At 45.1% G+C, this 27,972-nt stretch overlaps 1 protein-coding gene across 5 annotated transcripts in view; it reads left to right on the forward strand.

Moving 5' to 3' along the window:
- The window catches only part of lrp4 (low density lipoprotein receptor-related protein 4), a 193,242-nt gene that overhangs the window by 149,294 nt on the left and 15,976 nt on the right, over window positions 1-27,972 (forward strand). For 3 of the 5 annotated variants that reach the window (XM_080496823.1, XM_080496825.1, XM_080496827.1), the window contains exons 13-30: window positions 33-189; window positions 822-1,039; window positions 14,417-14,593; window positions 16,558-16,683; window positions 17,333-17,541; window positions 17,942-18,023; window positions 18,149-18,254; window positions 18,353-18,554; window positions 19,467-19,656; window positions 20,270-20,401; window positions 21,633-21,773; window positions 21,872-21,958; window positions 22,759-22,930; window positions 23,766-23,928; window positions 24,765-24,990; window positions 25,443-25,746; window positions 25,846-26,064; window positions 27,105-27,275. In XM_080496823.1, the coding sequence (XP_080352949.1) occupies window positions 33-189; window positions 822-1,039; window positions 14,417-14,593; window positions 16,558-16,683; window positions 17,333-17,541; window positions 17,942-18,023; window positions 18,149-18,254; window positions 18,353-18,554; window positions 19,467-19,656; window positions 20,270-20,401; window positions 21,633-21,773; window positions 21,872-21,958; window positions 22,759-22,930; window positions 23,766-23,928; window positions 24,765-24,990; window positions 25,443-25,746; window positions 25,846-26,064; window positions 27,105-27,275 (3,082 nt within the window). The remainder of the gene's footprint in view (window positions 1-32; window positions 190-821; window positions 1,040-14,416; window positions 14,594-16,557; window positions 16,684-17,332; window positions 17,542-17,941; window positions 18,024-18,148; window positions 18,255-18,352; window positions 18,555-19,466; window positions 19,657-20,269; window positions 20,402-21,632; window positions 21,774-21,871; window positions 21,959-22,758; window positions 22,931-23,765; window positions 23,929-24,764; window positions 24,991-25,442; window positions 25,747-25,845; window positions 26,065-27,104; window positions 27,276-27,972) is intronic. The other 2 variants (XM_080496824.1, XM_080496826.1) reach the window with 1 other exon arrangement.

Genomic DNA, 27,972 nt, shown 5'->3' on the forward strand with positions numbered 1-27,972 from the left:
TGAAATTCATAAACGCATTGTGTTTCCTTCAGGTGGACTTGCCATAGACTGGATCCACGACAAGCTGTACTGGACGGACTCCGGGACGTCCCGCATCGAGGTGGCCAACGTGGACGGGACGCACCGCAAGGTGCTGCTGTGGCAGAACATGGAGAAGCCCAGAGCCATCGCACTGCATCCCATTGAGGGGTACGAGGCCACACGCACACACACACACACACACACGCACACGCACACGCACACGCACACACAAAACTCTGTAATTCACGGAAAGATGCTTCCAAATCTACACAGACACTCGTATATCCCTACATTTCCCCTGTGGAATCGCTGTAGTTGCAGTGCAGCAGCAGAGCAGGGATTAAGGTTTGGCTCAAAGGCAGGCGAGCGTGGAACAAGCATTTTAAGAAAGGTGCAGCAGCTCGGCGTGTTTTTCCCTCACTGGTTTCAATTGCTGCAAGGCAGGAGGGACTTGTGACTGAAGCCCCAGAGGAACGGAACATTAGAAAGCTCATTTGCATGGGTTAATTGAAAAATCTCTTTCTTTTCCCCCAAAATATTTATTATTATGAGCAATATCAATAGCATCATCGTTTCGGGTTAGTCCTATATAGTCCTATATCCTTTATATAGTCCTTTATCAGAGTGCTCTTTCGCTGAATATCTCATCTTCTTTAGGTTTAGAAAAGACATGGTGTGTTTGAGCCTTTAATTAAAAAATACCGGACTGTGTGTACGAGGTTCACGTCAGTGTTTGGGGACAGCAGATTTCTGTGTATCGTGATGACAAAAAAAGTAACATGGAGTCCCTCCTCTTCCAGGAAGATTTACTGGACAGACTGGGGCAACACGCCTCGTATTGAGTACGCCAACATGGACGGCTCCAACAGGCGCATCATCGCCGACACGCACCTGTTCTGGCCCAACGGCCTCACCATCGACTACGCCGGCCGGCGCATGTACTGGGTGGACGCCAAGCACCACGTCATCGAGAGGGCTGACCTGGACGGCCGCAACCGCAAGGCCGTGATCAGCCAAGGTAAACTCCCGGCCGCTCGTCGAGGATCCAGGTGGGGGTTCTGTTAGAGAACAGTGTTCGGAAGTGTTGGTGGGTTCGCTTGGTCCTGCAACACAATGCATGATGGGATTGTTACCGGCTGACTTTGCGTTTTAAGTCCATGCGGTGTTTGCATTTGACTGAAATTGCACCGGCTTCCCATCTTGTTGCACACGTTCAGAGTTCAGGCATCCACACATTGATTTGACTCCCTTAATTCTTGTTCTTGGATGATTCTCATAACCAGTTTTGACATTATATATGTTTTTACTGCAAAAATCCAGAAGAAAATATGGTATAACTTTCACAGAACTCCTCAAATATCATCATCTGCTTTGTGAATGATTCCATTTCTTAAATCTCCTGTCATCATCTGTTTCACCTCATCCAGAGACGAGGGTGACGCCTACGTTTCAAGGATTTTACCAAGTATAGTGATTCAGCTCAAGTGGAGTTACTTCAAACGGATCTATTTTTATCATGTTGATGACAAATAACAACTCAATGGAATTCAGAATTCCACATCTAAAGCAGAGATCTTCAACATTTATGAGCAATAGAATAATTTTCCACAAAGTGAATTAATTATTTCGAAGCCGCAAAACGTTTAACTTTCAAAACATAACACAGCTTGTATACTGTACTGTACTGTAGTTTATGTTACATCCATGAAGTTTAAAAAGTGCAAAGAACAGTTTTTGCCTTTAGAGCTATTTTAGCTGTTTTAGCAATTACATGCAGTAATGCACCAACAGAACCTTATAAAATATGTAGGACACTGTGTACGAGGAATCACATCAAGGAAATTGAGTCCCCGATTGCATATTTTGTAGTGTGGGCATGAGAGGCCTTCAAACTGAGAATGCTGCTCCTGATGAAGTGAGAAGCTGGTTGAAGCTCAAGAGGCTGAGAAGAGAGAGAGACGGGGGAAATTTATTGTGTGTGTGTGTGTGTGGGTGTGTGGGGGGTGTGTGGGGGGTGTGTGTGTGCCATCAGGCCTGTGAGCTCTCCTTAATAATGTGTGCTCTCAGGATAAAAGGTGTAATTGGCCCTGTCCTTCCTCCACAGCCTCTGTTTGCTCAGACAACACGCAGTACAAATGGTGTGTGTGTGTGTGTGTGTGTGTGTGTGTGTGTGTGTGTGTGTGTGTGTGTGTGTGTGTGTGTGTGTGTGTGTGTGTGTGTGTGTGTGTGTGTGTGTGTGTGTGTGTGTGTGTGTGTGTGTGTGTGTGTGTGTGTGTGTGTGTGTGTGTGTGTGTGTGTGTCTTCTGTGCTCAGGAATGTTAACTAGTGTTTATCTGCACGTCTACTTCAGTGTGTGTGTGTTGGATGTGTGCCAGTTCCTCTGTTACTGAAGCCGGACAGCAAGTGGGTGTGGCGGATAACGCCGCTATCCAGCCTGCACACCTGTGCACCTTCAGGTGGGGGCAGACAGGGAGACATTGCGGTGACTCTTCCTTCACAATTCGGGCTTTTAGGGAGTTTGCATGTTCTCCCCGTGGGTCCCTGAGCAAGACCCATGGACCCCCAGCTCCTCAGGACACCCTTGCAAAAGAGATTATTAATGTCAATGTGGTTCTCCTGGCTAAATAAAGGCTGAGAAAAATGTTTCAAGGACCGGGTCCGGCCCACTGTAGATGAGCTGTTAATCTTATCAAGCAAAACCCCCTAAATCAATACATATGTGTACTCCTTCCAGATTAAAAATTGTATTTTACGCTTGCATTCATATATTTCTGAGTTTGATGACAAGTGTAATTGATACCAACAGCTAAATGTTGATAACATTCTGTTATGTCACATTCAGACATTGTCAAATCTGCTTTATAGACAGAGAAATGGGATTTTATGAAGTAGTGCAGACTCTGAGCTGTGTTGGGTGGAGGCGTGAGAGGACCACGTGGAAGTTAAAGGGGACGCGAATGTGAAGGCTTGGTGGGACGTTTGATGCCCTGTCGCCCCCGCAGCTGCTCCTCCAGCTGTCCCGGAAAAAGCAGGAGCAGGAGGAGCAGGGAGGTGGTGGTGGAGATGGAGGGGGCAGGGTCAGCGATGACAGGAGGAGGAAGGTGACCATATCAAATGCCGGCGCCTGTCGTTGATGTCTGTGAGGGTGTGCTGTCGTGGCCCTCGTGTCTGGAGAACCTCAGAAAACACACGTTCATCCAGGATTCACACACACGAACAGGTGATTTTTGCCTGTTAGCGTTACACTTGATTTGAGTCTGGGTGCTTTTGCTTGCAGACTTGACAATGCCTTTTTTTTGGTTTCGCCTCTGGAATAAAACAGCAGATCCTTCATGGGAATATGAGGATCAACAACTCACTCTTTTCCTCTTTTCCTGACTTATTGTGGGATTCAGGCAATTTTCTGCATCCCATAAGGTTTTCCTACCAAGCTCTGAAACATGCTAGTTTGATATTCCAGAGGACCAAGTTGGATTGTTATTACAGTGACTGTCAAAATAAAACTACCATCTCCTAAGAGAATATGGACTGGTAGTCATAACACTACATCGTTCTTATTGTCCAGCCCCTGAGCATGAGCAGAAGAACTGGTTACTGTGGCCGTGATGGGCGTGCGCCGTAGCAACATTTGAGAAAAGCTGTGTTTTCCCATTTCCGTCCAGACGGCGTCGGAGCTGCTGTGTTTCCAGTGGCTCCGACCTCCATCGTCTTATAAACAGACGATAAAAACGCATACCAAAAAACTCAACAGAAGTTTTCAGATTTTCCTTGGAAACATCATGGCGTCAGCAGGACCAGTGGTCCTAAGACCCACTGTGTCTTTTCTCAGGCAAAACACTGGAAACATTTAGAAAATCAGATATGAATCGAGCAACATTTGGACTTTGTTTTTTTATGTTATTATTGGCCTGTTTTTTCATATTTGTGCAGGACAACTCTGAGTCTGTTAAAATAGGCTGAAGTTAACAGAAGTAAAGAGTTTAATTTGTTTTGTCATAAATTACAGGTAGCTGAGCATACAATTGAATATTTTCTATTATTAAGCACGCAAATACTTTCTACCTAAAAAATGCTCATGATGGGTTGAATTTTATCGGGTTGAATTTTATCAGTCAGAATCTCTAAGTTCCCAGAAGAAAATGGATCGTTTTAATATTTATTGATCACAGAAGTCATGGGGATGAAAACAAGCAACAGAATTCTTGTAAAGTTTATCAAAGCGACACAAGTAGCGACTTTTTCAATCTCTCCATTAAGGAACATTTTCTAAAGACAAGTTAAGAAAGCGTCCTTTATCAGTTTATATTATTCAATGCATATCAAATAGTCTATGACTTCCCGAAGGATCACAAGTCAAACTAATGGTTTTACTGTCCCATGAAACACTAAGTTGACCTAAAGTTTTTAAACTTTTTTTTTTGTCTGGCTGATGTACTGTACTGTAATACAGATTTACTTGTATCCGTGGGCCTGATTATCGTTCTGGTCTCCCTCCAGTTTTAGACATTTTGCCACTTGACATTTATCCTCTGTCATTAAATGAGCATTGCCTGTTTTTAAAAGCCGTGCAGCAGGACACTGGCCACACCACCGCAGCGCTGTGCAGCTGCACAAATCACTTTTTCCACCTATTCAGCACTGCAGAGTTCCTCCTCTGGAGGAGTTAAGCTGGAAGGAAGAGTTAGAACATTCATTTGGACAAGGAGGAGAGAATGTTGCCACTGAGAACATTTAAGCAGAAGTGTTGCTGTTTAGACCTGCTTTTTTTTTTTGTTTAATAAAAATGAATATGACCACAGTTACTGACAGATTCTGACAAAAATAAAACATTTGTATGAGGAACTTAAAACAGTAGTGCAGTGATTATGACCGTTTTGGCTGAGGAAACGCTTGGCATGAACTTAGCTTCCTTTTCCCTCAGCATTGAGGAGAGACATTGTTTGAGTATAGCATCACATTGCCGGTCAGCTCAAGCCAGATTCATGGTACATATCCACAGGGGGTCTTGTTTCCCCTTCATGGAAACTCACCTCATCTGAAAAATCCCACACTTGTTGGGTGCTTCACTTATGGGCCACTAGGTGGAGTCTTGATTTTTAAAAAAGGGTTTTTTCCAGGGATAGATCAGAATTTTTTCCACCACTTGTCAAGCGGACTAGTGAGCCATGGGTTGCACTAGTCCTGCAGACTTTGCACTAGTCCTGCACCAAATGAAATATATTTTGTTTAACAAAAACAGTTTCATGTTATATTAAAATCACGATCATATTAATCACAATAGATATTTTTTTCAATGCTACACTTTGTGTTGCAGGTACATCATCTCAGAGTTTTCTTCCCAGATGGTACACGGCAGAAAACTAGAAACAGAGCTCAGAATGTCGTCACCCTCTGCCTCCCTCACCACCTGCCTGCTGCTGGGGGGTCACATTGTTGTTCATTTTGCTCAGGCCATGGCTTCTGCACATTGTCCAGCAACAGTTTGAAGTTCTCCAGTTGTTATCATTTTATATGGTACGAGAGAATACTAGAGAATTAATGACCAGTTTTAGACAAAAAATAAATACATTTCAGGTGTCTGATCGTGGGACGGCTTCAGGAACTTGCTCACCTACATTGCAGTAGGGAAGCACTGATCCACGTTTTTTCACTTCCGATTCAATTCCGATACCCAAATTTGTATATCTGCTGATTCTGATACCAGAGCTCTGTTTGCTTTAATAATATTATTATTGTTGTTGACTTTATATGAGGCTGTAATAAACTCCTCTCCACAGTTAAGTAATAAATGTAGGAATGTTTGCATGTATTCTGTCAAAAGACAATTTGAGGTTAGTAGAAGGTCAGAAAAGGAAGCAGTACAAAGTATTTTAGTTCCATGTGGACAATGTGGGGGTCTGCGTGACGTCACGAGAGAAACTCTTTATCAACGCAGCACCAACAGAATGTTTCCAGCTCTAACGCAGCTCCAACCATTGGGACTATTTTCAGGGAGTTTAGTGTGGAGTCTGACGTAGGTGTGAATCACCTGCTACCGTGGAGGAGTTCCTGTTTTGATGCCGCGGCCAGCGCTGCTGTCCTCCTCGAGCTGGCGTTTTAAAATGGTGACGTCTGACGGCAGAGCGTCCGCCTCACTGTAACAACGGCTTTGTAAACATCCACGTTGATGTTTGCTTTGCAGTGTTTTGAACGTAAAATACGTTGAAACAACATGTCATGAAAAGTTGGTTAGCTACAATGCTACTGCCCTAACAGAGCAGTCGGCAGAGAAACACTTGTGTCGCCATTGCAGTAACAGTGAAGACACTTCATGGATCGGAAATGTATAATTTTGCACTCGTCCCATGGACGAGCCATCGGAAATGTGTCGTAGTCCATAGAAATGTAGTCGCGGACTGGCGTTACGATCGACCCCTGCTTTCCTTCAACCACAACACTGAAGAACAGGACAGCGTCTATCTGCACACACACACACTCCAGCTCACTGTTAATGAGTTCTTATATCTTAATTATGTGTAGCATGTATTTCTGACAACATTCAAGGCATGCAGTTGCTAAATTGTTTTGTTTTGGTTCTATTGCAGGTAGTTTAGATGTTTACAGAAGGTTTCATGATGCGTCGCAGGCCGCTGCTTGGCTCCCTGTGCGTCATTTGCACAAAGTTGGCTGGATTCAACGTCATGCTTCATTTTCGGCGGGGCAACACATAACGCGCTGCACGCTGAAAACGCGCTGCACGCTGAAAACGCGCTGCACTCAGCATGAACCGCGGTGCTTTTCACATAGACAATGAATGGAAAGCAGGATATTGAGATGTTCAGCTGCTCTGCTGAGACTGACGTCTTCTCATATCAGGTTCAGTGTGTCGGAGCAGTTTTATTGAATGTTGCTGTTGGTATTTATGTATTTCCAAGATTTTACTTGCAGTCAATTAAACAGTAAAATTCTAACTTCCCCACCACAGTCACTTTAATCAATATTGTAGAACACATTTGGCCCATCAGGTGGAGCAGAAGGTGTTTCGTGACGGCAGCAGGACAGAGGTTTGAAGGACAAATGAAAGTAAAGAAAAAAAGTTGTAAAAATAATAAAGATTCAAAGTGTTTATTGTCATATGCACAGGAAAGAAACATGTTTCCCTGCATAATGAAATTCTTACTTTGCTGCTCACCCTGAACGCCACATCATTTATAAAAACGATAATAACTTAACAGTGGCATGCAAACAATGAGCAATAGAAATATAAACCTATACAATAAACCATGCAAAACTACAAGTGATATGTACAATATGCAATTAAAGATAGAAAAAGAAACGCTACAGTCTGTACATCAATGTCAGCAGTCGGTGGATGAGATGTGAACTGTACTCATCTAAAGTGCATAAAATACAGTACAGTTCAGATGGTTGTGCAAATTCAGTTCAAACAGTGTAAGAATAGTCCACTGGACTCCTGTCAGCGGTTTAGGAGTCTGAGAGCAGAGGGAAGAAAGACTCCTGGAGTCTGCAGAGGACAGTGGAGTCCTGCTGGTCTTTGTCTTCACCACTCTCTGCAGAGGACAGTGGAGTCCCGCTGGTCTTTGTCTTCACCACTCTCTGCAGAGGACAGTGGAGTCCTGCTGGTCTTTGTCTTCACCACTCTCTGCAGAGGACAGTGGAGTCCTGCTGGTCTTTGTCTTCACCACTCTCTGCAGAGGACAGTGGAGTCCCGCTGGTCTTTGTCTTCACCACTCTCTGCAGAGGACAGTGGAGTCCCGCTGGTCTTTGTCTTCACCACTCTCTGCAGAGAGGACAGTGGAGTCCCGCTGGTCTTTGTCTTCACCACTCTCTGCAGAGAGGACAGTGGAGTCCCGCTGGTCTTTGTCTTCACCACTCTCTGCAGAGGACAGTGGAGTCCCGCTGGTCTTTGTCTTCACCACTCTCTGCAGAGGACAGTGGAGTCCCGCTGGTCTTTGTCTTCACCACTCTCTGCAGAGGACAGTGGAGTCCCGCTGGTCTTTGTCTTCACCACTCTCTGCAGAGGACAGTGGAGTCCCGCTGGTCTTTGTCTTCACCACTCTCTGCAGAGAGGACAGTGGAGTCCCGCTGGTCTTTGTCTTCACCACTCTCTGCAGAGAGGACAGTGGAGTCCCGCTGGTCTTTGTCTTCACCACTCTCTGCAGAGGACAGTGGAGTCCCGCTGGTCTTTGTCTTCACCACTCTCTGCAGAGAGGACAGTGGAGTCCCGCTGGTCTTTGTCTTCACCACTCTCTGCAGAGAGGACAGTGGAGTCCTGCTGGTCTTTGTCTTCACCACTCTCTGCAGAGAGGACAGTGGAGTCCCGCTGGTCTTTGTCTTCACCACTCTCTGCAGAGGACAGTGGAGTCCCGCTGGTCTTTGTCTTCACCACTCTCTGCAGAGGACAGTGGAGTCCCGCTGGTCTTTGTCTTCACCACTCTCTGCAGAGGACAGTGGAGTCCCGCTGGTCTTTGTCTTCACCACTCTCTGCAGAGGACAGTGGAGTCCTGCTGGTCTTTGTCTTCACCACTCTCTGCAGAGAGGACAGTGGAGTCCTGCTGGTCTTTGTCTTCGCCACTCTCTGCAGAGGACAGTGGAGTCCTGCTGGTCTTTGTCTTCACCACTCTCTGCAGAGAGGACAGTGGAGTCCTGCTGGTCTGCAGAGGGGACAGTGGAGTCCCGCTGGTCTTTGTCTTCACCACTCTCTGCAGAGGACAGTGGAGTCCAGCTGGTCTTTGTCTTCACCACTCTCTGCAGAGGACAGTGGAGTCCTGCTGGTCTTTGTCTTCACCACTCTCTGCAGAGAGGACAGTGGAGTCCCGCTGGTCTTTGTCTTCACCACTCTCTGCAGAGAGGACAGTGGAGTCCCGCTGGTCTTTGTCTTCACCACTCTCTGCAGAGAGGACAGTGGAGTCCCGCTGGTCTTTGTCTTCACCACTCTCTGCAGAGGACAGTGGAGTCCCGCTGGTCTTTGTCTTCACCACTCTCTGCAGAGGACAGTGGAGTCCTGCTGGTCTTTGTCTTCACCACTCTCTGCAGAGGACAGTGGAGTCCCGCTGGTCTTTGTCTTCACCACTCTCTGCAGAGAGGACAGTGGAGTCCCGCTGGTCTTTGTCTTCACCACTCTCTGCAGAGGACAGTGGAGTCCTGCTGGTCTTTGTCTTCACCACTCTCTGCAGAGAGGACAGTGGAGTCCCGCTGGTCTTTGTCTTCACCACTCTCTGCAGAGAGGACAGTGGAGTCCCGCTGGTCTTTGTCTTCACCACTCTCTGCAGAGGACAGTGGAGTCCCGCTGGTCTTTGTCTTCACCACTCTCTGCAGAGGACAGTGGAGTCCCGCTGGTCTTTGTCTTCACCACTCTCTGCAGAGAGGACAGTGGAGTCCCGCTGGTCTTTGTCTTCACCACTCTCTGCAGAGGACAGTGGAGTCCCGCTGGTCTTTGTCTTCACCACTCTCTGCAGAGGACAGTGGAGTCCCGCTGGTCTTTGTCTTCACCACTCTCTGCAGAGAGGACAGTGGAGTCCCGCTGGTCTTTGTCTTCACCACTCTCTGCAGAGGACAGTGGAGTCCCGCTGGTCTTTGTCTTCACCACTCTCTGCAGAGGACAGTGGAGTCCCGCTGGTCTTTGTCTTCACCACTCTCTGCAGAGAGGACAGTGGAGTCCCGCTGGTCTTTGTCTTCACCACTCTCTGCAGAGAGGACAGTGGAGTCCCGCTGGTCTTTGTCTTCACCACTCTCTGCAGAGAGGACAGTGGAGTCCCGCTGGTCTTTGTCTTCACCACTCTCTGCAGAGGACAGTGGAGTCCCGCTGGTCTTTGTCTTCACCACTCTCTGCAGAGGACAGTGGAGTCCCGCTGGTCTTTGTCTTCACCACTCTCTGCAGAGAGGACAGTGGAGTCCCGCTGGTCTTTGTCTTCACCACTCTCTGCAGAGGACAGTGGAGTCCCGCTGGTCTTTGTCTTCACCACTCTCTGCAGAGAGGACAGTGGAGTCCCGCTGGTCTTTGTCTTCACCACTCTCTGCAGAGAGGACAGTGGAGTCCCGCTGGTCTTTGTCTTCACCACTCTCTGCAGAGAGGACAGTGGAGTCCCGCTGGTCTTTGTCTTCACCACTCTCTGCAGAGAGGACAGTGGAGTCCCGCTGGTCTTTGCAGCAGTCTTCCCCACACCAGGAGTTTGCGGTCCGTGACAGTGGAGCCGCCGTACCACACGGCGGTGCTGCTGGTCAGGATGGCCTCAACAATGCAGCTGTAGAAGTTGCTGAGGATCTTTGAGGTCATGTCAAATATCCCCAGCCTCCTCAGGAAGTACAGCCGCTGTTGAGCTTTCTTCACCAACTGTGTGGTGTTGAGGGTCCAGATGAGGTCCTCACTGATGTGGAACCCAGATACTTGAAGCTGCTCACCTTTTCCATTTCCAGCTCCTTCCTCATGTCCACTATCAGCTCCTTCCTCATGTCCACTATCAGCTCCTTCCTCGTGTCCACTATCAGCTCCTTCCTCATGTCCACTATCAGCTCCTTCCTCATGTCCACTATCGGCTCCTTCCTCATGTCCACTATCGGCTCCTTCCTCATGTCCACTATCAGCTCCTTCCTCATGTCCACTATCAGCTCCTTCCTCATGTCCACTATCAGCTCCTTCCTCATGTCCACTATCAGCTCCTTCCTCATGTCCACTATCAGCTCCATCCTCATGTCCACTATCAGCTCCATCCTCATGTCCACTATCAGCTCCTTCCTCATGTCCACTATCAGCTCCTTCCTCGTGTCCACTATCAGCTCCTTCCTCATGTCCACTATCAGCTCCTTCCTCATGTCCACTATCAGCTCCTTCCTCATGTCCACTATCAGCTCCATCCTCATGTCCACTATCAGCTCCTTCCTCATGTCCACTATCAGCTCCTTCCTCATGTCCACTATCAGCTCCTTCCTCATGTCCACTATCAGCTCCATCCTCATGTCCACTATCAGCTCCATCCTCATGTCCACTATCAGCTCCATCCTCATGTCCACTATCAGCTCCTTCCTCATGTCCACTATCAGCTCCTTCCTCGTGTCCACTATCAGCTCCTTCCTCATGTCCACTATCAGCTCCATCCTCATGTCCACTATCAGCTCCTTCCTCATGTCCACTATCAGCTCCTTCCTCATGTCCACTATCAGCTCCTTCCTCATGTCCACTATCAGCTCCATCCTCATGTCCACTATCAGCTCCATCCTCATGTCCACTATCAGCTCCATCCTCATGTCCACTATCAGCTCCTTCCTCATGTCCACTATCAGCTCCTTCCTCGTGTCCACTATCAGCTCCTTCCTCATGTCCACTATCAGCTCCATCCTCATGTCCACTATCAGCTCCTTCCTCATGTCCACTATCAGCTCCTTCCTCGTGTCCACTATCAGCTCCTTCCTCGTGTCCACTATCAGCTCCTTCCTCATGTCCACTATCAGCTCCATCCTCATGTCCACTATCAGCTCCTTCCTCGTGTCCACTATCAGCTCCTTCCTCATGTCCACTATCAGCTCCTTCCTCATGTCCACTATCAGCTCCTTCCTCGTGTCCACTATCAGCTCCTTCCTCATGTCCACTATCAGCTCCTTCCTCATGTCCACTATCAGCTCCTTCCTCATGTCCACTATCAGCTCCTTCCTCATGTCCACTATCAGCTCCTTCCTCATGTCCACTATCAGCTCCATCCTCATGTCCACTATCAGCTCCTTCCTCATGTCCACTATCAGCTCCTTCCTCGTGTCCACTATCAGCTCCTTCCTCGTGTCCACTATCAGCTCCTTCCTCATGTCCACTATCAGCTCCTTCCTCATGTCCACTATCAGCTCCTTCCTCATGTCCACTATCAGCTCCTTCCTCATGTCCACTATCAGCTCCTTCCTCATGTCCACTATCAGCTCCTTCCTCATGTCCACTATCAGCTCCATCCTCATGTCCACTATCAGCTCCTTCCTCGTGTCCACTATCAGCTCCTTCCTCATGTCCACTATCAGCTCCTTCCTCATGTCCACTATCGGCTCCTTCCTCATGTCCACTATCGGCCCTCATGTCCACTATCAGCTCCTTCCTCATGTCCACTATCGGCCCTCATGTCCACTATCAGCTCCTTCCTCATGTCCACTATCAGCTCCTTCCTCATGTCCACTATCAGCTCCTTCCTCATGTCCACTATCAGCTCCTTCCTCATGTCCACTATCAGCTCCTTCCTCATGTCCACTATCGGCTCCTTCCTCATGTCCACTATCGGCCCTCATGTCCACTATCAGCTCCTTCCTCGTGTCCACTATCAGCTCCTTCCTCATGTCCACTATCAGCTCCTTCCTCATGTCCACTATCGGCTCCTTCCTCATGTCCACTATCAGCTCCTTCCTCATGTCCACTATCAGCTCCTTCCTCATGTCCACTATCGGCTCCTTCCTCATGTCCACTATCGGCCCTCATGTCCACTATCAGCTCCTTCCTCATGTCCACTATCAGCTCCTTCCTCATGTCCACTATCGGCCCTCATGTCCAGTATCGGCCCTCATGTCCACTATCAGCTCCTTCCTCATGTCCACTATCGGCCCTCATGTCCACTATCGGCCCTCATGTCCACGATGAGCTCCTCCATCTTGTTGAGGGTGAGGTGGTTGTCCTCACACCATGTCACCAGACTGGACGTCTCCCTCCTGTTGACCACTTCGTCTCCTCCAGTGACACGTCCGATCACTGCAGTGTCATTCTCAACCTCCAGGATGGTGTTGTCCTTATGGGAGGACACACAATCAGAATGTGTAATGCTATAAACAGCTCTGCTGGTGGAAAGTGAAAAAACCAGCGTTTTTTCACGTCTGTCATGACTGTTTTTACATATCCGCCATGAATCCGTCAAGAAGAAAAGGTGCACTGCGATTTGGGAGTAACAATCCCAAACAGAATTGATGTTAGAATCATATACTGTACATTTATCACAAATATTACCGTTTTTAATGTATTCAACCAACAAGACAGATTGTCGTCATTATACATGGAATTGCAATCATTTGAACATTGTGGTGTGCACCTGAGGGGGAGGTTCTCCAAAAACAGAATGGAGTGACATGTTTTTGTCCTTTTTTGTATCGTTTTCATCGTCTACCGTTTTCCTCTAATAGCTTTTCGACTTTATTTTAAGAAGTTTCTGATCCACCGTATTTATTCCAGTTGTGCTGAAGACAGGATTTGGCACCAATGCAAAGCTTGAGCTTAACCACACAGACTTCAAATCTAAAATGTTCACGTCACTAAACTGGACTTTCTTCTTAAATAGGTAAAAAGAAAACAATCCAAATACTTTGTTTGAGCAGAGTATAGCAAGAAAGGAAGATGATGGAAGACGGGGTCATATGATTGTGCAGTTGTTGGCACGTTTAGATCCCAGTTAGAGGGCGGAGCTTTGTTGTGAGGGCCTGATAGACCTGGTGATGGATTTGGGACATTAAAGGCCAAGAAGAAAGAGAAACAACTTCTACCTCAGAATCAAATTAAACATTTCAACTGAATGAAAAGTGCAGCAACTGTTTTATGCTCTATTGTTCTCTTCTACCTTCTACCTGCTTTTATATATTTATCCTGTGGCAGATGCACAGTCTGTATGCATTTCATTGTTCTTCTAAATTTTGCACCTCTTCATATGTGGCACATGCAGACATGTCACTTAGAATTTTCAATGCGTTTAGCATTGACGAAGACTATTGAGTTTATGTCCAGTGTCTACAATGGTCCAGTTTTTCCACAAGTGAAGCAAATATTGAAGATGAGTGAATATTTTCAATCATCTTTCCTCATAAAATTATTGAGGATTCATATGTAAAGTGGAATAATGATTAAAAAAAAAGATTGCTGCCATATTCCTGTACCCATTTTGCTCAGAAATTCTGTCAAACCAATGTTTCTTTGAAAAGCATGTATATAATTTTGGATTCATAGCTGCAGCTTGAGTAAACCCCATTTGACTTCAGTCTAGAATGAGTTTGATCCATTTTGCTCTGATTTCACATGCAGATACTGGATTAAAAAAAAGAGTCATTGCATATGGAAAAGCATTGAGTGCTTGTGGTTTGGGACGCCGTGGCCACAATGAGATGTGTGCAGACCGAGGAGAGGCTGAGTAGTTGCCAGCCGCTCTAAATGGGGACAACGTGACTTCAGCCAAGCCCACAGCGCTGAATGGGAGGAAGTGTGGAACCAGCCAAATGTGGCATTAGTACTTTTAGTTTTCTTGTGTTTATTCTCTCACAAAAAGTACTTTACTTTTCTTTGTTTGTTTTTTTTTTGTTTTTTTTTCATGAAGACCTCAATGCATGTTTGCTGTTTATGCGATGCGACCTTCCCAGAGCATCTCTGACGTGAGCGTCGTCCTCTCTGCAGGTCTCCCCCACCCATTTGCCATCACGGTGTTCGAGGACAGCCTCTACTGGACCGACTGGCACACCAAGAGCATCAACAGCGCCAACAAGTTCACCGGCAAGAACCAGGAGATCATCCGCAACAAGCTCCACTTTCCCATGGACATCCACACTCTTCACCCACAGAGGCAACCTGCAGGTCAGTGCGCAGCCGCGTCAGGAGAAGCCACGTCTCACCTCCAACTCAAAAGCCTTTACATTCAAGTTATTATTCTTTTCACTGTAATGACGAGGAGTTTGAATCATCCAAGAGCAGATTGGATGGAGGTTAACGGATCTGGTACTTCAGTGTCTGTCTCAACACATCATGATCATGATCGTACTTTTAAAAGTTTGATATTTCCGATTAAATTGATGCTATGTTTGTGCTTTAAGAGGCAGCTTTCATCTATTACTGTTCTCTATACTAGTCGCACCAATGTCTTTTCTTCTTCATGTTTTCTAGTGAAAACAGAAAACTTTCTTTACCTTTTTGGGGTTTTGAAAATGGCTCCCAATTTGGAACTTTTCCAAAAAGTGCTTTTACAGTTGACAGTGACATGATCAACAATCTAACTTGGTTGTCTGTCCATAAGAGTGCCGGTGTACTTTCCATTGTTAATGTTTTTAGCGTATTGTTCTCAGCGGTAAACAAACAGGTTCTGGGGTTTTATCAGCAACAATAGCAAGAGGCTTCAGTCTGGCCCAACCACCAAGCAAATTGTAATTTCAGGAAAACAAGGGTTTATTTTTCACTTTATTTTTTAAGAAATTTCATGCAGAACATTGAAAAACACTATAACTGAATAAATAAACAACCAAATATAACAATAAAGAAACCAAGTCTGTAGGCAAGAGCTAATTGTGATAGAAAAAAAGTACCAGGAACAGAATTTGCTTAATAATTCAGTGTGGCCACAGATTGGGGGTCAACGACTTTACAGTGACTTTTGATAAAGTGACCAGTTCTGCCATCGCTTTACAAATTAATATTCCTTAATCCAAACATGAGACTCAATCTGTCCATGGTCTTTATTTCTTCAATCAAGCTAAACTATTGTTCCTGCGTACGGTAGGTGTGTCCGCGGCGTTTAAACCACTTCTTACAGTTTTTCTTGCTGCTCTAAGAAGAGTCTTAACCAGGTATTGATCTTCCTTCAGTGTGACTGGCAAAACATGGCCAAAGTTAACACAAAAAGAAAAGCACTGCACGAGAATGGCATGGCCAAGTCCAACCACCAAGACAGTATGTACATCTTCCCAAAAAACATGGCTTTCAAAAAAATAAAAAATAAAAAATGAAATGGGCACATTTTCTGTGGGAAGCAAACACAACACAGACTCAAGCTGATGTATCAGTGACGCTGCCATGAAAGATGGTAAACCAGCATTAGTCTGTCATGTTGTCAGGGGGAGTTTGTAAAAACATGTATAATGCCAAAGTGATCGAAGGCTTTTACATTTCACTGTATTTTGCACTAGAAGGTTTCATTTATAGACATTTTCATATCATTTGCTCTTTGCCACAACAAAATAAAAACTTAAACATTTTAATTTAAAGGTTATTATGACATTATTTTACCAGTCTGTATCACTCGACATGAAATCGATGAACTGTGATAAACCTCTGTATTTATACAGTTTTTCTGTCATTTAAGGAAAGAAAAATAAACATGTATCCGAGTTAATGTCTGAGAAGAGCATTGTATGATTAGAAAAAGGCGTCATGTAAAACGCAGATTAATTTACATTCAAAACAAAATTAAATTGATGCAGAATTTGTGCGTCGTGATGCACTCATTTGATTCTGGGGAATCCATGCACTCATTTTATCTTCACGATAACGCATATTAATCAATGCTTTGAACAAACTTTTTCTCCCAAAGAATCACATTCACAAGCTGTCAGCTTAAAAAATCATTAAAAAAAAATAAATCAATGATTTTGAAATCTTACAAGCGAAATCAAACCATGGCTATGACTTTATATGGAGGAATTGATATTCATAATGTGAATTTAAGAGCACATCCTCACATTTTGATGCCTTTGAGTTTGACTTGAGATCTTTGTTTATCAGTAATTACAAGATGATTGACAAGTTGTGTCCGTGTGCCCCTCCGGTAGGTGGCACGAACCGCTGTGGAGGCAACAACGGAGGCTGCAGCCACTTGTGCCTCCCCAGCAACAAGACGTTCACCTGCGCCTGCCCCACCGGCTTTAAGAAGGTCGACCACCACAACTGTGCCAACGGTGAGCTCCTCACGCCTGCAAAATTCACCAGTCAGTCACTTGTGTACCAAAACAATGCAAATGCTGTCATTTTTAGGCAGGTGATACAGTCATTGAATGCATGAGAATATATTTCTCCATTATCATGTACTCAAATGAATTGGATTCTTGATAATAAAACAAAGTATCCAGGGTTGTTTTGTAAAGTTTTGAACTGATTTACATCATCCTGCCCATCTGCAGTCCTCTGCTGTTTGCAACTCTTCTGGCTGGGAGGTTTTACTGATTAAACACTCCATCTTTCGGAGCTAAATTGGAAAAGATAATCCCGCAACACAGTTAATCTGATTAGCCTGGCAGTCAAGGTGGAGGCCGTTGGAGGAAAAAAACTTTTCAAGAGAGAGAGAAAAGAAAGAGGACGCAGAGGATTCCAGAGATCTCAATTAAGAGACATTTAATGAAGTTAAACTACTTGCCACAGTTCAGTGTAGAGGAACTTTTTAGTGCATCTCTTCTCTGAATATGTTTTCATTGTGTAATTAATTGACATTAAGTTTAAAATGTGATATTTAAGTAACCGATTGGAGCAGTTGTGCTGTTTTGCTGTGTTCACTGTTGACCCCACTGTTAAATCTAGAAGACTGACAGAAGACCTTTGGTCTTTAATCAGGTCTTGACAAGTTCCTGCTTTTTGCCCGAAGGACGGACATCCGACGAATCAGCTTCGATACCGAAGACATGTCCGACGACGTCATCCCTCTGGCCGACGTGCGCAACGCCGTGGCGCTGGACTGGCACGACAAAGACGGCTACATCTACTGGACAGACGTCACCACCGACTCCATCAACAGGGCGCTGTGGAACGGCAGCAAACAGGAGGTCAGTGGCTTCATTTCTCCATAGTCCAGCAAAAGAAGGAAAAAAGCAGCTGTACAAATCTTGTGCAATACTGACATCTGGAGGCAAGGATGCAAAAGTGCATCGGTGTGTCATTCTGCCCGCATGTGTTTAAAGTTGAGCAGCTGTCTGGAAGTCGGTACACTTTGAAAACCTGTGGACACGCTCCACACACAAAACATATCTCTTTTGCATTTAAAAGGAAAAATGTGAGCAGATACAGCTGCTGTTTGCAAAAAAAAAAAAAATAGATGAATAACATTAAAGCCAAAATATGTTAGCAAACCTCAGTTTGCAAATCTGGATTGAAAAGAGAGTTAAAAGATTCAAGATGTGCCTGCAAACTTTAGTTCTTATTGTTTTTTGTTGTTGTTTTCTTAAGGTGGTGGTGGACACCAGCCTCGAGAGTCCAGCAGGTTTGGCAATTGACTGGGTGACAAACAAACTCTACTGGACTGATGCTGGTAAACAACCTCACACATTCACATGCACACAAACACCTCTTGGCATAATCTATTTCTTTTTAAGGTTTTACATTATGTACGATCACTTCTGTGGATGTATGCGCTCTTATTCTGATTTCCATCAGGCACTGATCGCATCGAGGTTTCCAACGCGGACGGCAGCATGAGGACGGTCCTGATCTGGGAGAACCTGGATCGGCCCAGGGACATTGTTGTGGATCCAGTCGGAGGGTGAGATTTAACGGGAAGCTTTCGAAAGTTAACGCTTGAACCCGAATCCAACAGAAATCTGGAGGTTGTTGTTTTTTTTTTTACTTTCCTGGCTCTAGCTTGATGTACTGGACCGACTGGGGCGCCAACCCCAAGATCGAGCGTGCAGGAATGGACGCCTCCAGCCGTATCGTCATCATCTCGTCCAACCTCACGTGGCCCAACGGGCTCGCCATCGATTACGAAACCAGCCGTCTGTACTGGGCTGATGCAGGAATGAAAACAATCGAGTTTGGCAACTTCGATGGCTCTGACCGACAGGTAAAGAGCTTTTTTTTTTTTTTTTTTACCACTTTAATACTCTAAAAAAAAATTAGAAGTATAAGCCCGAAATACAAAGAAAATATGCAAAAAAAGACAGAAATTTGTCTTTGGCAGATTATTTCTTAGTTGTAGCAAGACTTTTCACAACAAACCTTACTCTATTCCAAAGGCTTTTTTTTTTAAGTATTACTTAATTTTTCAAGGAATCTGCTTTTTCTGGGATGGACAGCAACATTTTGAAAAACTCCATCTGGCACTAAACGACAGTAAACAACTAGAGCCAATAGCTCGAGCCAACCAATAGAATAACTTGTGTGGAATTGGCAGAAAAGATGTAACATAATTATATAATTAGTTTTGTGGGTGTACTAAATATGTATATTTTGTCCATTTTAAATATAACGAAACCTTTAAATTAATAATGTAGCGATATTTGAATAAACCTAAAGAATAAACATTTTGCAATCATGAAAGAGAGCTTCTGCATATTATGTATCCTCGGTGAATGACTGTGGCCTCCACTATTTTTGATAAGCAAAGCGTATCATGTAATAATAGCCAGTAATGAAGTAGCTGCCAATAACTTAATAAATATGTCAGATTTAAATGTATTAAAGCCAATGACTTGATAGCTTGCCAATATTTTAATAATAAAGTTAAAAACAAAACTACATTTTATTTTATTGGCTTTATTACATTTAATGCAGCTAAACTATGACATTCTTGGCCATTAGTTATCTGTTGTCATCTTACATGTTATGAGAAAACCCGTCAAGCTTTCCAAGGATGTACAATGTTTTGGCAAAAGTATTATGACATACAAATCCCCCTACTCTTTGTGCTTATTTTACTATGAACCATTCAGTTCAAATGTTGATTCTGACTTGGTTTGATTTCCCCCGCATGCAGGTGTTGATCGGCACGCAGTTGCCTCACCCCTTCGGTCTGACGGTGCACAAAGACAAGCTGTACTGGACCGACTGGCAGTCCAAGAGCATCCAGAGTGCGGACAAGCGCACCGGCCTGGGCCGACACACGCTGGCCGAGAACCTGGAGAACCTCATGGACATCCATATGTTCCACAGACACCGCCAGACAGGTCTGTGTTTACAATCGCATGCTCCAGCAAGGCTGAAACACACGTGTGACGTTCAATCCACCAGCATGTGTCTTTATGCTTCAAATCACTCACATCTAAACTACCAAAACCACATTGCAGCGACAGCAAATGAGCAGTTTTTCTATTTGTAAGGCTAATAAAAAGAGATCAGACAGGTTGACCTCAGTGCTGAGATACAGCGCATCAGATCCCCCCCCCCCATGTGGAAATACTGGAGTAATTATGTGGTTCAACTGGCGGACCACAGTTGATCTCTTCTCTTGGACTTGTGATAGAAAAAGAAGAGGGAAAAACTCGCCCTATTTGATTTGTGTTGCTTTTTGTCTGAACTCGGGTTGAGTGTCCCCGCTGACACTGGAGGGATTCCATGTAAACTGAACCAGATCATTGGCTGAGAGGGCAGAACCTCCAGTGTAGCTACTGAGCTGAGACCTCGCTGATCTCACTGATGCGTGGGGGGGGGGGTTCCCACAAGGCCTCTACTACTTGTATCCGTTGCACTCTGTGCTTTCTCTGCCCCAGTTTAGTTTCTTTTTTTTGCCTCGGAGCAGAAAGCAGGATGCTGAACGATTCTGTGTTCCTCCATCTGCAGTGCACAACCCATGCGTGCTGAATAATGGCGGCTGCAGCCACCTCTGTCTCCTGGCGCCGGCTCCCAAAGCCTCCAGCTGTGCCTGTCCCACAGGAATCAACCTGCTGGGGGACGGGAAGACCTGCACACCTGGTATGAAACGACCCGTGTTCACATGTCGGGAACATCCGAGTCAAATATGAAAATGAAGGTGGCGTTATGCAGAAGGTTCTATAATGTGCAGCAGTGGTTTACAAAGTGTGGAGCGAGTTTTCTCTGGGGAGGGACAGAGAGCTGAAACAAATGGGAATCACAAGTAGTACTTATTTCATCAAAACACCTTATGCATAAAATCACAAGTGTCATAGTCACAGATTACATTTAGAGATTTTTGCTTTCGGATCAAACCGCTGTTGGTGCAAGACGAGGTGATTTCCCCCTTTTTTTAATCAGACTTGGTTTTGTCGCAGAGTTCATCGTAAATGACAAAGCAAAGATATTTTGATGAAGCAGCAGAGTAAATTATGAGTGTCACACAATGAAATATTTCATCAAACCTCAAAAATAGTATCACTTAAACTGTGCTATTTATTGGCTCATACATCTATAAACCTAGTTCTTTTTTACTATTTGCATAAAATTAGTATATACTGTAAGAATTACAGTAAAGAAGCTCAAGGATCGTTTTTGATATTCTTGACATAAATAAACAATATGTAAATGAAAATAGAAATAAAAAAGCAGAAGAAAACAAACAAAGAAGTATCAATTCAGAATCAGTGAGATGCTATTTGGAGATTAAGATAATAAATAATTTAGCCTGATAAAGGAGAAAGAAAATGGAAATGATTTGTCCAGAGTTCAGGCTTCTGATGAAAAGTTGATGCTTGGACTTGCAATAAAATGGAAACTGTAAACCTTGTTCGGTTCCTCGTTGGTTTGAATTGAATGTCTTATGATAAGAGGAAAAAGTATTGAAATGTGTTGTTTGAAGGATTGGATGAAATTGGTGATGGTTGTATATTTGCACTACTTTATTTGGATAAATTCAAATTTCTCTGCACTTTGCCATTTTCCATTCAGTACTAAAATGTGTTTGACCAAAAAAAGAAAAGTGATAATAAAGACACATCTTGAAGGATTTTTATCCCGATTTTCCCTCACAAAATGTGAGTTAAAAGCTTCTTCATAAAGTCTCTAAGGATTATTATTCATACATGAATAAATCACATTAAGAGGAATATTTCCTTGCCCTCTTGCATTATGTGATTATCTTCAATATTTTTTTGGAGCCTGCAAATAAAAAGGCAGCATTGATGCCATGGAGATAAAAGTGTATCGGAGCCCATTTTATGTTGCCCTGACACTTGTGGTTGGTGTGCAGGGATGAGCAGCTTCCTGATCTTTGCGCGGAGGACAGACATCCGGATGGTTTCTCTGGACATCCCGTACTTCGCTGACGTGGTTTTAGCCGTCAACAGCTCCATGAAAAACACCATCGCCATCGGCGTCGACCCCAAAGGAGGTTTGTTTGTCCTCAACGTTACAAAGCACCTCCTTCAAATGATGCAAATCAGGGCGAGAAAGGGGCTTTTTATGACGGTGTGTGTGAACCTCTTGCAGGAAAGGTCTACTGGTCTGACAGCACGCTGAAGAAGATCAGCCGATCCCACATCAACGGGACGGCACATGAAGAGATCGTATCCACAGGTGAGAAACGCAGCCTACCACATAAAACACTGTTTCGTCCTGAGACTTCATAACTCCACCTCTTTGTTTTCAACGTTTTTCATTTGCTTTCTTCATGTTCAGTTACATAGATATATTGCAAAAAAATGTACGTAATCAGTCAATTAGAAACACATAGTAGAACTGAAAAACACTCAAAACACTCACAAATACAATCCCCCTCAGAAACAAACAAAGGAAAAAAACATCACAAACAAAAACCCATCAGTCATTACAAAAAAAGAAAAGTTAAGACCTGCTGCAACCTCCACCTTGGCCACACGTCTTACATTCTCAGATGTCGAGTCGTCGCTGAGGAACTAAATCCTTTGACATGTTGAAGGAAGGGACTCCAGATATTGCTAAATTTAATGGATAAGCCAATAGTTGAGAACTGGATCTTATCCAGTTTCATGAAATCTAGAATGTCTCTTTTCCAGCGAGTCGAGTCGACCTCCCAGTGATCAGTATGAGCCATTCAGCCAAGAGAGTTGTGCATGCTACAACATCCTTTTGGGGCTTGTGGGGTGGCGCTGAAGGAGAGACGCCAAACGGAGCACAAAGTGCATTTGGCTTAATTGGCCTTCATACAACCACCGACCGAGGATCAAAACTATCCGTCCAGTACTTCCCGAGAGAAGGACGGAGCCAGAAAGAGTGAATCATGCTAGCTGGTGACTGCTAGCATCCGTCACATAATGGGGACACATTGTAGCTACTGGTGCTTTTGTATAGTGGGCAGGTGTATCAGCTTGTAACTCCACCTCCGCGTCTCTCTGTAGGCCTGATGACCACTGACGGTTTGGCGGTGGATGCCGTCGGCAGGAAGATCTACTGGACCGACACGGGAACAAACCGCATTGAGGTGGCCAACCTGGACGGATCCATGAGGAAAGTTCTGGTCTGGCAGAACCTGGACAGCCCTCGAGCCATCGCCCTGTACCACGAGATGGGGTGAGGCAGCAGCACTCTGATTGTCCGCAAAAGCTCATGTCATCCTTGCTGTTTCTAGATTGGGGGATTCTTCCAGCTTCTTCCCATTCCTATAATCACAAAGACGTTTGAACAAGCGTGTTCAGGACAGTTTTGTCAGAAAGGACCCCCATCCAATCAGCAGCGACATTTACTTGCTCTTATTGTTTCATCAATTTGATTGATTTCTTTTCAACTGAAAGATCAAATTGTCCCATTTATGTAAACCTGAGTGAAGTGATCAGACTGAATATTGTTTGATTCTGTCAGTGAATCCATCCAATATAGATTTGGCAGCAACATGCTCGATCATTCCACACCCATCTTTAGCTGGACTAATAAGCTTAGTTGAGTTTCCAAAAGAAACATTTGGAGGAAGAGACAAGATTCGGTTGTGTCTTTCAGAATTCTGCGATCGTGAAACATGACGGGCTGATTTTACACAACAGATCAGAGCTCAGACAGTGGAAAGAAATCCCAGGATTTCACAGGTTTACACCACCTCCTCCGATCAGATCTGAATCTAAATCCGATCTAATTAAAGTGTTTACATGGCCTGATTCAAAATACATTTAAAACACTTAAAAACAACAGCTTGCTTTTCAGTAGCCAAAAAAGTTCCTTGCAGTTCAACTTTTACAACTTCACGCTCGTTGATTATTTCCATGATTCAGCTCTATTTTCATAAGGTTGGGCTTCTCTTTTTTTTCAATGCTCACAGTAGTTTTGCGAGGCCCGGCTCTCTCTCGTCTCTGCATGTCTTCATCATGTGACTTCTATCCCGCTGCCGTCTGACGTCACGCCTTCGACTCCTCAGTTACATGTACTGGACGGACTGGGGCGAGCACGCCAAGCTGGAGCGCTCGGCCATGGACGGGTCGGACCGGGCGGTCCTCATCAGTAACAGCCTGGGCTGGCCCAACGGCCTCGCCATCGACATGGCCGGCTCGCAGCTGCTGTGGGCCGACGCTCACACCGAGGTCAGTGAACACCTGCAACAGCTGGCGCTTTATATCTGACAACCGCTAAACAGTCATGAAATCAAGAGAGTCTTTAAATAAGGAACTTAAAAGACTTTTGTTAATTGTATAACTTGATAGCTTTTTAATGTGATCATGAAAAACACCACTGTGAGCCACTTGTTTCTCATAAGATCAGTAGGAAAGTCTAAAACCGGTCGAATTCAAATATATTGTGGAGTTAATAGCTGAGTTTTTTTAACAGGAGGAACTTTTTTTTACATGATACCTGTGTAAAGTTCTGTGATCTCATTTCCACTTCCTATACCTTATCAAGTCCCACTATCCTATAATAAATAAGTCTTATTTATCAAAAAGACACTTTTTAGGACTTGGAGTCATTTCATGTAAAATGTGAAACACTGTTTCTTCATGTTTTGTTTTGTTTTTTTCATATTTCCAGGTTGAAATCATTGATTCTTTGAGAAAGCAAAGGGCTAAAACACAATTTTTCTGTTGTATCGACAAATAGGAAGCAGAGGTTTAATATAATTTACTAAATCTTTGAAGTCTTACACAGACAACACTTATTGCTGTTTATCCATGTGTTCTGTGACTCTCATTGACTGGAAAGTAAATTGTTGGAAATGTAGAATTCATCACAATGTTCAAGTTATTGAACTAAACATTTTTCACCCATCGCAAGTCAAGTAGACATGTGTCGGAGAACGGACGTTAAAATACTCTGTTGGTCCATGAAAAGACAATAATGTCTGATTTCACACATGGAAAGTAAAAGCCAAATGGATCCACATTGATTTGTTCTGAGCTCGCCTCACCCCTCCGGCCCTCCCCAGCGTATCGAAGCCGCCGACCTGAACGGACAGAACCGCCACACCCTGGTGACTCCGGTCCAGCACCCGTACGGCTTGACCCTGCTGGGCTCCCATATCTACTGGACTGACTGGCAGAGCCGCAGCATCCAGCGAGCGGACAAGAAGACCGGAGCCAACACCATCACGGTGCGAGCCAACCTGCCCGGGCTGATGGACATCCAGGCCGTGGACCGGGAGCGGCCGCTGGGTGAGTGTGAGGACGGAGAGCAGAGATTCAACTTCCATCGGTTGGATAATTTTTAATAGCCCCCAAGCGTTTTACGGTGTTAGTCACATTTGCCCATTCACACGCACACGTTTACACACCAATAGAGCAGCAACAGGGACGGCGGCCGTCATAAAAGAAGCTCAATTCATCCACTGGGAGCAATTTGCTCAAGGAGATTTTAAAGATTTAAAGACCACATGGTGGATCGAAGCTGCAACCTTCCGACTGAGAGATGATCTGCTGTGAGATGAAAGATAAAATAGTATTTCTTAATGACTGTACTATTAATGTATGCACACATTTGTACTGAAAGCAAGGTTAAATGTCTACATTTGCAAAAAAGCAGTTTGTTCCTAAAAAGAACCCCTGTTGCCATGCTTCGGCTTGTTTCCAGTGGATCTTTAATCTTCCCGTTTGTGTGACGCCTGAAGGTTTCAATAAGTGCGGGAGGAGAAACGGCGGCTGCACTCACCTCTGCCTCCCCCGGCCCAACGGCACCTCCTGCGCCTGCCCCACCGGTATCCTGCTCAAGGGGGACGGCCGCTCCTGCGACGACTCCCCGGAGACGTACCTGCTCTTTTCCAACCGGATCAGCGTGCGCCGGATTTCGCTGGACACGAATGACCACACCGACGTGCATGTGCCCGTGCCTGAGCTGCACAACGTCATCTCGCTGGACTACGACAGTGTGGACGGGAAACTGTACTACACCGACGTGACCTTGGATGTGATCAGGTGTGAACCTTTTCTTTTTGAATACGCAATTTAAGATCTCATTATACGCTATTAGGTCGGTTGTTTTAAATCGCGTGCTTGACTGCCGTTGTTTCTCAGGCGTGCGGACCTGGACGGCAGCAACATGGAGACGGTGATCAGCCAGGGTCTGAAGACCACTGACGGGCTGGCGGTGGACTGGGTGGCCAGGAACATGTACTGGACCGACACCGGGCGCAACACCATCGAGGTGGCTCGACTGGACGGGACGAGCCGGAAGGTGCTGGTCAACAACAGTCTGGACGAGCCCCGAGCCATCGCAGTGTTTCCAAGTAAAGGGTGAGAGGAAAGGAGTCACTCACAGTCAACAAGTTAATACAATTATCAGAAGGTTTAAACGTGTAAAGTCCATCATTTATCACATGGTCGAGGGCTCCAGCATCTTTTTCTACTTTTCTCCATTTTTGCACATTTGGTTCACAATTAAAAAGTCTATCAAGTATTTACTGTAATTTCCAGACTAGAGGCAGCTACCTTTGGTGGTTTAAACAACGATGAGGCTAATTGATGGATTTTTATGGGTTAATGGGCTTCATGCCACCAATGCATAGGCGATGCATTCAGGTGCATCGCCTTACTTTTTTACTTTTCTTTTTTCTTTTTTTTTTTTTTTTGGTGGGTGCGGCTTATATTCAGGTGTGCTCAATAGTCTGGAACTTACGGTAACAAATGAAGAGGAAATAATTGTGAATGCAAGAAATGTAACACCAGTCTTCACTTCTCATAAAGATGGATTAACATTCATAGTGAAATGAACATGCATACATTCATATGTTTTACAGTGATAACAGTCATTATTGTACTATACGAACAAGAAAAAGAAAAACCTACTTAATATTAATAAATATTGTGCAATATGATATCTTAATCATATTCTGTATAAGATCAAAACAACTGTACACTTCTTGGCAATAAAAGTATAAACGTATATTGTTGCAGCTCCTTGTTCATGTAGCAGTGATCAAAACAATACAATAAGTGACACTCTTTAAAAAGAAAATACAATTAGGATTCGTGAACATGAGTAATAAGGTGTAACTATCAAATGTATATGAATATAAAATGTCCCTTCCATTTTGTGTTTTTCTCCAAAACTCCATCCGCTTTGACTAAATTCTTAGCCCGCTCTCCGCCAATTTTCTGCACTTGTTGTGCTTTTTGTCTACATGTGCCCAATGCTGCGCATCAGGAGTACAATTCAAGTTTAACTGAAGCCTTGTAGATGGACATACAGTTTGTATTAAGTTGTTTTTAGTCCCATTTGTCATTCTGCATTTGCTGCTGTTCACCGTCTGATGAGTTCAATTTTCACTCTGCAGCTTCCTCTTCTGGACCGACTGGGGTCACATTGCGAAGATCGAGCGATCTCACCTGGACGGCTCAGACCGGAAGGTTCTGATCAACACGGACCTGGGCTGGCCCAACGGCCTCACGCTGGACTACGACACACGGAGGTCAGGAAGAGAAGCATGTCTGCAACTCGTGTTCAGGTTTTTTAATCCACACAGGAGAAATGAATGGGAGAAACTAGAATTGTGTAACTCACTCACACGTACTAGTCAGAGGAACTGGATGTGGCAGAGAGGTGATTGAGCCACTGATGAGAACCAGGTGTGGACAAACGGGGAGACACACCAGCCGGACTGCAGTCTGCATGGGAGAGTTTCAGGTTTTCTTTTATTTATATAAAAGAATGATGGTTTTGGGGACTCCGGGACTCTGGGTGAACCCGGTGGTGGCGTGCTCTACTCCACACTGGCTGCCGCCTCCGCCCCCTGGCATCCCTCCACCCTCGTGGACCCGGCCCTCACCTCCACCCCCTGGCATCTCTCCACCCTCGTGGACCCGGCCCTCACCTCCACCCCCTGGCATCCCTCCACCCTCGTGGACCCGGCCCTCACCTCCACCCCCTGGCATCTCTCCACCCTCGTGGACCCGGCCCTCACCTCCACCCCCTGGCATCCCTCCACCCTCGTGGACCCAACCCTCACCTCCACCCCCTGGCATCTCTCCACCCTCGTGGTCCCGGCCCTCACCTCCACCCCCTGGCATCTCTCCACCCTCGTGGACCCAACCCTCACCTCCACCCCCTGGCATCTCTCCACCCTCGTGGACCCGGCCCTCACCTCCACCCCCTGGCATCTCTCCACCCTCGTGGACCCGGCCCTCACCTCCACCCCCTGGCAT

The sequence above is a fragment of the Blennius ocellaris genome (genome assembly GCF_963422515.1).
Source record: "Blennius ocellaris genome assembly, chromosome: 1".
In the NCBI taxonomy this organism is placed as follows: Eukaryota; Metazoa; Chordata; class Actinopteri; order Blenniiformes; family Blenniidae; genus Blennius; species Blennius ocellaris.